At 35.9% G+C, this 11510-nt stretch overlaps 1 protein-coding gene across 3 annotated transcripts in view; it reads left to right on the forward strand.

Moving 5' to 3' along the window:
- LOC110711850 (succinate-semialdehyde dehydrogenase, mitochondrial-like) overlaps positions 1-9601 on the forward strand; it is a 50056-nt gene extending 40455 nt beyond the window's left edge. For all 3 annotated transcript variants that reach the window (XM_021890290.1, XM_021890292.1, XM_021890291.1), the window contains 10 exons: positions 3370-3436; positions 4377-4462; positions 4750-4782; positions 4879-4911; positions 5065-5165; positions 7899-7984; positions 8169-8275; positions 8351-8428; positions 9125-9192; positions 9307-9601. In XM_021890290.1, the coding sequence (XP_021745982.1) occupies positions 3370-3436; positions 4377-4462; positions 4750-4782; positions 4879-4911; positions 5065-5165; positions 7899-7984; positions 8169-8275; positions 8351-8428; positions 9125-9160 (627 nt within the window). In that variant the 3' untranslated portion in view covers positions 9161-9192; positions 9307-9601. The remainder of the gene's footprint in view (positions 1-3369; positions 3437-4376; positions 4463-4749; positions 4783-4878; positions 4912-5064; positions 5166-7898; positions 7985-8168; positions 8276-8350; positions 8429-9124; positions 9193-9306) is intronic.
- Positions 9602-11510: the final 1909 nt, after the last annotated feature.

Raw genomic sequence — 11510 nt, forward strand, 5'->3', positions numbered from 1 at the left:
TTCATCTACCGAGGGCTCAGGAATACATGCGCCACCACGAGAACAAGAGTAGGAGAGAAGGGCATTTTGAGGTGGGAGATTTGGTCTTCTTAAAGCTGCAACCATACCGTCAGCAATCTGTGGGTAGAAGGATAATTGAAAAGCTATCTCCGAGATATTATGGGCCATACCCGGTTATCCAGAGAGTAGGGGAGGTGGCGTATAAGTTGTTGTTGCCTGAAAATCCACCCGGTGTTCCACTGCTACCAGCTCAAAAAGTCAATTGGGTAAGGACAAGCCCCTTCTCCGTTGCCTGACTAGCTAACCTCTGACATGGTGCTAGAAGAGTGTCCTTCGTAGGAACAATCAGCAAGGAAACCTCACTTTGGTTGAAGTCCTTATCAAATGGCAGCATCTCTCTGAATTTGAGGTGACATGGGAGCCTTATGATGACATTGATGCTAGGTTCCCTGAGTTCCACCTTGAGGACAAGGTGATGCTTGTTGCGAGGGGTATTGCTAGAGATACTCCTAGGCCTCCGGCGGTGGTCACGTATGCTAGGAAGAAGCATGGAAAAGGCAGTAAAACCAATCAATAATGCAAGGGCTGGGGAGTCATTAGCATTTATAATTTTGTTAGAGGAGTTTGTTATAGAGAGAGAAGAATCTATTAGCGAGTGGTTAGAAGGCTAAGTTTATTTAAGGGAGGGAATTCAGTTGTAATAATCATGCCAAAAATATTGTTAAGCTTTGCTTAGTTGGAGAGCTCCTTTCCTCTCGAATGAAAGGGTGTATTGAGAGATTATATTGATCATCAATACAATCTATCCTCCTCTTTCTTCTCTAATTGCTGTTTGTAGTCTGAGTTTGCTACCAAGTGGCTAGAAAGGATCCCATATCCTCATGGGATCTGATGACTAACGAGATTAGAAAGCAATTCCTACCCGCAAAGGATAAGTTGAAGAACCTTAAGCATACTATTACGATTCGTGAGTATGTTTAGGAGTTTATGTCATTGATGTTAGATATTAGCAATGTGTCCGAAGAGGAAAGTTATTCCAGTTCATATCGGGTTTGAAGCCATGGGCTCAAACCGAATCAAGAAGACAAAAAGTTCAAGATTTGAATTCTGCGATAATTGCCGCGAAAGCGTTGGTTGATTGGAAACCGTTAAACGTTTCTGATAACAAAGGTGGAAAAGATAGAAGCAATTATGTGGAAGGAAGAGAAAGTTTGGAAAGAAGACAAGTTTCCAAAGTAGTGAAAAGTCGGGTAATAAATCCGACAACAAGAAGATGGAAAACTCTTCGAACAAGAAGTCGTGTTTTAGCGATGGTTGTTTTATTTGCAAGGGGCCACACATAGCCAGAAACTTTTAAACGACGACAACTTTCCGCATTGTTGGGCAAGTCTAGTGACGACGACGACTCCGTGGAGAAAGAGCATGAAGATGATGTTGCACGTAGGATGAACACCATGAAATAATTTAGTGTAATCAAGGGAGAGCAAAAAGAACCCGTTGATGGTCTTATGTATTGTAGGGTCACTATAAACGGAAGCGATATGTGGGCTATGATTGATACTAGGGCTACCTTTAATTTTCTTAAAGGTTGGCTTGGTGCTTAGTGGGCTTAGTGACTCGGGTTTGTGCGAAGGCTCGTGGCAAGCCTTTGCTTGTGGACACTTGGCCGAGGCAGCGAAGCGACATGGTACTCCGAAGCAATGCGACGCTTGGGAAGCAGTGGGATGCGTGTGGAGCAACGCGACGCTTGCCAACGGTCATGATGCTTACGAAGCAGCATGATGAGTGCGATATGACGCAACGCTTGGGAAGCGGTGCGTTGCTTGGTGCTTACACCAAATTGTCACAGTGAATTTTTCATTTCATTGTGATGGCGTTAGATCAACTAACTAGCCTAACTTCCACACTTAACTTAATGAAAGCACAATATAAAGAACACAATAGAACACTCAATATTTAACACGACAACATGCTTTTATTAATATCATCAATAATGGGTAGCCACCTTTAACGATGGTTGAACTTTCAAACCTATCTTCCGGACTAACCCACCTTTAAGAAAATTATGGATAGCCCCAGTATCAATCATAACCCACATATCGCTTTCATCTATAGAGACCCTACAATTCATAAGACCATCAACGAATTCTTTTTGCTCTCCTTTGATTCCACTCAATAATTTCATGGTGTTACTCGTAGGTGCAACATCATCTTCCTGCTCTTTCTCCATGGACTCCTCGTCGTCACTGGACTCGCCCAACAATGCGGAAAGTTGTTGTCATTGGCTGGCTATGTGTGGCCCCTTACAAATAAAACACCCTCGCTAAAACGCGACTTCTTGTACGAAAAGTTTTCTTCCTTGTTTTCAGATTTTGGACCCGACTTTTCACCACTTTGGTAACCTTTCTTCTTTTCAAACTTTCTCTTCTTTTCACGATCATTGCTTCTATCATTTCCGCCTTTGTTATCAGAAATGTTTGACGGTTTCAAATCAACCACGCTTCCGCAGCAACTATCGCAGAATTCAATTCTTGAACTTTTTCCTTCTTAATTTTGGTTTGAGCCCATGGCTTCAAACCCGACATGAATTGGAATAACTTGTCCTCTTTGATTTGTTTTAAAAAAAAAAGTACCACATTGATTTTACAAGAAAAATGGAGATATTCACCATGATGCTCCTTATAGAATTTAGTTTGGGTGGCTAAAATACTGATTTTCCCTAATTTTTTTTTAGTTTAGTGATTGTTTATAAAGTGTTCCTAGAATAATTTTTTGAGCTTTGTTCTTGGCCTCCGGTGAATGTGTATTTTTATATGTACTAATGTATAAAAATAATACATCTAATATTTTTAAAAAATTTTAAAAATTTGTCTCCTTTGGTATGGGCACAAGATTTAGAGAGAGTAAAAGGTGTACTTAAAAAAATGCCCATGTCATTACAACTAAAGTAGAGAGGAAAATGTGGGTAACAATGGTTAGTATCAAATTTCTATGCTGCGAAAATAAGTATATGGTGTGTGAACACATGCAAGGAGTGTAGTGAAACTTACCATAAATGGAAATGTTGTTAACTTGGAACTTTCCAAAAAGGGAAACACTGCAATGAAAAATGAAAACAGGGAAAGTATGAAGTATAACTCATCCATTATTTTGTTTGCAACTTTGCATGTTATGTTGTGTATGGCTGCAATGTTATGATATGTTCATCTACATAATATCTTCTTTCTTTTTGTTTAACTACCATGTAAATTTATTATAAAGCATATGAAATGGTTTGAAAGAAAATGTACCCTAATGCACGATCTAATTTGCACTATTGTCATATGCTCTCTTGGTCTTGCTAACGAATGTTTTGGTTATCTTTCGCAGCTAGGGACTAAGTTCCGTAATAGTGGACAAACATGTGTATGTGCTAATAGAATCCTTGTTCAAGAAGGTAATGTGGAATTTATCCTAAAGTCTTGGCTTTGTAGTGTGGACAGACTTGATTGTTGTTTTGTTGTTGATAGTAATGATAATATATGCCAATGGAAAACATAAATTAATAAAAACTCCTTAATCAGCGAACTTTTGTTTAATGTTAGCGGTGATATTAGTTCAATGTGTGGAATTTTTCAAGATCTTATAGTTGGGACAAGTACTAAGGCTATCTAAGAAACTATTAATTACTATCAGGGTGATTAGAAATTTCAACATTTCAAAGGGGCAAGGGGCATTGTTACAAGAGCAAACCCCTCAAAACTTACTTTTAGTCCTGGATGTCTGTGGCAGTCTATAACACCATGCTGTAATTTTGATATCCTCATATTGCAACATTAGTATGTGATATTTTACTGTGACATTGATGAAGCAACAATTTCTGCTATCTAGTGTGGTAATTTATGACTATTCATCATGTATGACCTTTTTCCTTGAGAGAATCGTAAAGTTTCAAGGGATAATAGTTTCTCTGTATAAGCTTTTTGACTTGTACCTTGTTGATGTGGTTGAATGGCCTAAATATATTTGAAGCAGGACCAAAATATGAAAAAGTCCCATTGAAAACAGCTGATTGTACCAAATAGCTTTGTTAACAGCTAATGCTATCAATTAACTAAAGCAACCAGAATATATCCAACTGGAAAACAAGTTTTTTAAACTAATGGCCAACAACTGCTCACTTGACAAGACCTTAATTTTTTGATAAAAAATGTAATCTTACCAAGTAAGCAAAGCCCGAAGCATCTTGAAAGTAGAGAGTGAATGTATTGTAACATCTTTTTTTTTTTCTCTCTTTTTTTTTGGTTGCTACTATAAATACTCATCAATCAAGTTAAGGCTTGTCATACGCTCAATCTTTCGTGTCAAAGCCTAAAATTTTTCATTAAAAATTGCAGGTATTTATGATAAATTTGCTAGTGCTTTTTCAAATGCTGTCCAGAAACTTCAAGTAGGGGATGGTTTTGTTGATGGTGTTGCTCAGGTGATGTATTATCTTACTTTGTGTTGAAAACTTGAAATTGATTGTTAGGTTTATTTGTTATAAATTTCTTGAGAAAATGTGTGGTTCTTTGATAGATGTGTTATTTGTTTATGTTATATTATATGATTGTTTGAGGTCCACTAGGATTTTACTTGTAAGATGACCATGCTGAAATACATGCAAATATTCAGTTTGTTTTTATGGTGGCAATCTATCTTAGAAGCTTGGTAAGCATATAATTTGATTTTAACCAACTATTGTTAATTAAGTGTGCCTAAATGTTGCAGGGACCACTCATTAATGAAGCTGCCATTCAGAAGGTAATTTTGTTATCAGGGTTCTAGAAATGGTTGTTGGACCTATGGAAGATTACAAGGTCACTTATAATTTTTAATTTTCATGACGTTGGGGTATAGGTTGAAAAATTTGTTCAAGATGCCATCTCAAAGGTAAACCATTCGTTTTTTATACACGCTAGCATACTTCCCTTCCCCTCTTTGTTTTTTGTTCTGAAGTGTATCCCCCCTCCCCTGGGTACCCAAACCTAATTGTACTGTGTTATAGCTTCAGTAACTGAAACATATCTTCTCTTCCTTTTGAAGGGAGCCAAAGTTCTTCTTGGTGGTAGAAGACATCATCTTGGAATGACCTTTTATGAACCCACAGTAATGGCAGACATCAACAATGAGATGCTTATATCTAGGTACTTACTGAATCCTTGTGGTTATTATGCTCTCGTTCAATTCATGTGTGTGGGGGGTTGGTTGGGCAAGACAACGATTGGACATCTAGGCTTCGAGAGAACAATTATTTCTTTTGAGTGATAATGTGATGTGTACCCTAAGTGTCCACTTTGAGGGAAGTTGCACAAGTAGTCTACTCCTGCCTTGAAATCCTGATAACTTATATTACATTGATTTTATGACCATATATTTGTTTTATTTATTTTTGTACTTGCAACACTTTCATAAAACGAAAATGTCATGTTACTTGCAACCAAGCCAAGTTTAGTAAGTTTTATATGGAGAAAAGGGAAAATTGCCCTTACTTGAACACCCTTTCTACTTCCACAGTCCTCAACTCTTCTTCATTCCACATTCCAGGTCCTACCTCCCACTTACGTGATCCACCAACCACTACCAGTCAGTTAAACCAGCTAGCCCTCTTCCCCTATGTTAGCTAATTCACCTGTCACTAGTCCACCACCACTCTCCTCTTTTTAACTTCCCGGAATTCGAATTACCTCCCTTGGTGCCCACTTAATATGACAATTAAGGCCAAGCCAACAGACCTCTACCTTACCTTATGTTGGCGTTAGCACGTAACATGAACTATGAGGGAGATAGAGGAAGTAGCCTATTTACCAACATTGTTCCCACCTTCAAGGCTTCAACCTTATCACATTCACAACAGAGATAGGGAGAGAGAGAGAAAGGGGGTAAGTGAGGGAAGGGGATGGAAAGAGAGAGGGGGGGGGGGGATGTGATATCTCTATAATGAGCCAAACTACTAACCTTGGTAGAGGAGGGTGTGGTTTGACTATCAGGAAAGAAAGATGACATCAACCTACCCTTTCCACTTTCTCTTTGGTTTGGCTACAAGCAAATATATGAGATGTAGCTTTTACATTATTATGTATGGGTATATTTAATTTAAATTAAAAAATTGCTCTTATATTGCAGCTACTAGAGTAGAACAACAATATAGGCCAAACGTTCCCTTAGACAAAAATTTTAAATACCATGAATATATTGTTCCTCTCCCATTTAATATATTTCCGCTTTTGTAGTTACATGCTCGTTTTCCAGAGATCGATGTGAAAGGATAGGCAGAGCGAGCAAAAACATTATTATCCTTTTGGTTTTCACTTATACATAGCTTTTAAAAAACAAAGGGATTTTTCGGAATGTTTAATTACCAATGTGTTTGGATTGAAAATTAGGAAGGGGCGGGGAAGGGGAAGGAAGAGAGGATAAAATCTAGCTCCTTTTTTCGGATGAGGAGAAGAGAAGGGAAGTAGAGGTATCACCTCCACTAGATTCTTAAAGACCCTTCCTTCTCCAAACCCCAATTACCACCTCCTCTTCTGCCTCTTTCGTAGCCATATAGAGAGCATCATTTGCTGCTGCTGCAAATTCCTTTGTTTGACTCTTTTTGTCTTAGAAGAGGCCACCATGGAGAGTTACAAGGGAGCAAACCAAGAACTTGTCAATCAGTGACGCAACAAAATAAGTCATAGTTTCCAAAGAAATAATATGGTTGATTTACATTTTCACCTTAAATGGTTTTTATGTGTCCATATCCCTTCCAAATCATTCCAATTTTCTAGAGATAATATTTATTGAACAATAAAAGAGATAGATTTCTTCCATCTTCATTCCCTCCATTTCAAACATTCTCATACCTTGCTATCTAAACAATGGAAAATGTTTCTCTCCCTTTCCCTTCTTCTTTCTTTCCAAATCCCTTTATCCAAACAGTGTACAAGAGTCTTTATATTACTTTCATCAAATTTATGGAACAAGATTTGAAGAAAAGGTGTCTCCATAATTTTGATTCATTTTACTTAGCTAAATAGGGAAATTTATTTATAACTTCATCGTGGCAAAGGTTGCTGATATTTCTAAGACTTCAACCAAGTCTGTCCCAATTATCATGAGGCCCTATGCAATTGAGATAAAACTAGGCTCTCTCTTTAATGAAATGGAAGAGAAACTAACGATGTATAAGTATCTCCTAATTAAATTTATATCCTCAAAGAAATGTATTGATCTTGGGTAGTAGCTACTAGGTAAATGGGAATACACTATTGGGTTATAGAAAAGACAAAAATTAATAATCAATCAAGTCATAACTTTAATAGCGTTCTATTTTTGAAAATTTACAAACTAAATCGTGCATTTATTCTTAACAAAACTTTTGGAAAGAGAAAAAAAAAATACAAACTGTATGTCTTGTGATGATCAAAATTCAAAAGCAACCTTAGCGTTCTGTTTAAAAAAAAAAAAAAAAAAAAAAAAAAAAAAAAAAGGGAGCAAGTAAGAAAAATTATTAAAATGTGTATTGTGAGAATTGAACAAGGAACCTACAAGACTTTTATTGTACCATTGGACCAAAGCATCTCAACTTATAATATTGCACAACAAATTTAATATAATAGGTTACTTATTTGAGGCCCTTAACAAATTTGGGCCCTGTGCGGTTGCACCGGCTAAGGGTACTCCAACAGTGACACCTATATAACAAGATATCCAAGAATATTTTATACTACCTACAATTATTGTGGCGACCTAGATGTGAGGATAGATAATTGTTGTGAGGTTTAAGATTTAGACATTGTTTTTTGGTCCACTTTGAATCTTGATATGAAAAAATGATGAGTAGATTGGACTCTGGAGTAGACTATCACATTCCAATCCTTTGGTTAAAATTGCAGGGAGGAAATCTTTGGGCCTGTTGCTCCTATTCTTCCCTTTAAAACGGAGGAAGATGCTATTCGCTTGGCAAATGACACCAATGCAGGTTTGTTTATTGATTATAGTCTTGTAGCTTAGACAATGTATCAAATTACTCTGCAATCTGTGTGCATTTTTTATTCAGAAATCATAATCTATATACAGTAACCTAAATCCTGACTGTCTTTTCATAGTTCAGTGGTGTAGACTGATGTTATTTCTTTCATTTTGTTGTGAATTCCTACATGCAGGATTAGCTGCATATTTATTCACAACAAATATTCAACGTTCTTGGCGTGTTAGTGAAGCCCTTGAATATGGAATTGTTGGTGTTAATGAGGGATTAGTTTCCACGGAGGTCTGTAAGCGTTTTCAAAGTATTCAAAAGATAATAGCTAGTTTTTTTATTCTAAGAGCAGCTAATGTGCAACAGGTGGCTCCATTTGGGGGATTTAAGCAGTCTGGTATTGGACGAGAGGGTTCTAAGTATGGCATGGATGAATATGTTGAAGTAAGTTATATGGTTTAGCTTTCCTTATGGAATCAAATTTAACCAGTTGGTTGTGATTAATGATTATATGGCATTTTCTATCCGTTAATGTGGTGTTAATCCCGGTAAAGAATTCTAAGCGAAATAGATAAGTTACGCATAGAGACTTTGATCTCAAAAATATATTGCAAGAATTCAGTGCTTTGTGGACCAAAGAATGTTTCAACTGTGCTAGTCAACTGAAAGAGCATAATAAAAGGTTATTTCTGATTAAATTGATTAAAAGCAGTTGCATGGGTATCTCTGCATATTAGTTTAGTGAATGAATCTAAATTTTGATTTTGAACGAGTTCACATTTATAATTGCAGCCTGAAATGGGGATTCAAATAGTAGGCTCTTCATGATCCCTCAGTGAGATGAGGATTTGTCAGCAAATTGTATAATTTTTCTAAAGCATGCAAATATGCTCTAATAAAATTTATTATTTTAGGCTTTGTGATAATCGGACATATGATAAGAGACCAACTAGGTAGATCATTGTTCCGCGTAGCTTAGGTCAAGGTTTAGTTATAGACGTTGCAGAATTTTATAATGTGGCTTTCAGTCACACTTTCTCTCTGTTCTTGATGTTTAATATTGCGGATAGAAATATAGAATTTGTTTCATTGATCATTGACACTATACAATTGACACCTTTTCTATGCATAATTTTTCAGGTTAAATACGTATGTTTGGGTAACATGCATGGTTAACTTAATTGGGACAAATGCACCTATCATTAATTGTAAGCTCTAGAAACTTATTCGAAATGTATCAGTCTTTGAACTATTTTGTCTTCTGTACGAAATTTCTATATTTACTCAGTTGGAGTTCTTGACGTTTTCATAATTTTATGCAGGTTCACGTTGGTTATTTATATATTTGGGGAATCGTGCAATCTGGTTTGGAACGTACAAAATGAGCATCAGTAGAGTAACGTAGATATTTGTTGAGTAATTGTCATTTTCTGTTTCCTTTGAGTGACTTGTATACTTTGGGGATGATTCTCAGGTGATCAAAGAAAGTTTGATCACCATAAGCCAAAAGTAGGCCTGATGACTCATGGCCACAAAAAAAAATGTCCTTTATTTTCTTTTTAGCAAAAAATCATTTTCATAATTTTACAAAATGTTAAAAACCTAATTAAAATTAGATTATTATTATTTTTGAAAATAAAAAATTAGCAATTAAAATTGTTGATGCTAATTACTCTCTTAGGGTTTACTTAACCCCTTTCAATCTCCTCTCCATCTTTTCTCCCGATCACCGAAAATGGTCACCAACGGGTTTCCGAAAATGGCAATCCGTGGCGAACATCGCCATAGTCTTTTATAAACTTCTGGAATGGAGTTCGTATTCGTGGAGACTATCGTAATTTCTCTATCTTAGTGTTAGATTTACTCCTTTTCTCTCTCCTTTGTACCACCGGGATTCGTTCTCCCGAAACGGTAGAAATCACCGCATGGTGAGACCCTATAACATGCACCGTTAAGTTTTTGGACGCAAAATTGTAAAAGGTAGTGTTACCAAAAAAATTTAAAGAAACTTGGTAGTTTTATAAATTATTTTTGAAACGGAGTAGTTATTTTCAAAATTGACTCTAAATTAGGTAATAATTAACAAAATTTCATATATTATACATAGCCCTTACATATAAGAAGCTAAAAATGAAAAAAAATAAAACACGTAAAAATAAAACTTTTTTATTAACGAAAACAACGAAGCTTATATTACATAAGGATGATTAAGGAGCGTCCCTAAAAACCCAAGTTTGTAGTCAAAAGAGGTAGCCATGATGCTGAGAAGGGAAAATTAAAGCAACGAACAGCTGAAATAAAGAGCTAAAAATAAGAGCATCATAGTTAGACAGAGGGGAGCCTAGGAGAGGCCCATGAGCAACTGCTGCAACACAATCATGGGCATTCTTCCAACACAATCAGTGAGGGCCAAAGTGTTGGCCAGTTCCTCCATGTAAATCTTAGTAAAAGCAGAAGGGGAGAAGAACAGGTAAGCAACATCATCGTCAACCTGCATTCTTCCAATTTCAGCAAGTTTGTTGGCCTGGCGTTTGACATGGAGGATGGTAACACTCCAGTCCCTTCAAAGCAGTTCCACAATATCGTTAATGAGGTTGGACAGCTCGTGATCAATGTAGTACAGAGGTTCTCAAGCATATATTTAAGAGCTTGGGCATCAGTCTCAAGCTCTAGGAATCTGATTCCTCTAGCCCATAAAAATAATAAATTGATAACATTGATTTGTATGTGATAGTCATTTATTCTTAAATTAATACCATTTTAAGCCTTATGGGCTACACAACATTACCTACAAAATATTATAATTTTGCCGATTGTTGTACATGTCTGTAGATATTTAACATGTAAGACAACCATTAGATTAATTAATCAAATAATAAGTAACAGTGGTTAAACAAAACAAGTACTGTAATAAGTTAATATATGAAAAATTGAATACAAATATCTTAGAAGTTAATGAAAATAGTATAGTGCACACCCGGAAAGAACATTAGGCATATGTTAAATAACATGGGTGAAAAAAAGAACATACTAGTGTTTTGAAAAGTACATACTGGTGTTTGAAAAGAATATACACGTGTTTGACAAAAGAACATGTCTGTGTTTTGACAAAGAACATGGCATTACAAAGAACATAAAGCCTTTACAAAAAGAACATGATAATACATTAAAAAACATATTCTTTTTCGTGGTTAATCAAGTGGTTGAATGTGCTTGAAAAAGAACCATATGTTTGACAAAGAAACATGTTTGTGTTTGACAAAGAACATAGCATTACAAAGAACATAAAGTCGTTACAAAAAGAACATGATAATACATTGAAGAACATGTTCTTTTTCATGGTTACTCAAATGGTTGAATTTAACATTTTTTTTTATGTACATACATTAAAGTACATATTGTATAATGTAAAGAACATATACTTCAAACTCGAAAAACATAATAATCAAACTCAAAGAACATATTAGGCTCGCGTTCTTTATAAATGTCTATAATGTTATTTTTTTTCATCCAGGTTCTTTTATAT

Source organism: Chenopodium quinoa, unplaced genomic scaffold (assembly GCF_001683475.1).
Source record: "Chenopodium quinoa cultivar QQ74 unplaced genomic scaffold, ASM168347v1, whole genome shotgun sequence".
Taxonomy (NCBI): domain Eukaryota; kingdom Viridiplantae; phylum Streptophyta; class Magnoliopsida; order Caryophyllales; family Amaranthaceae; genus Chenopodium; species Chenopodium quinoa.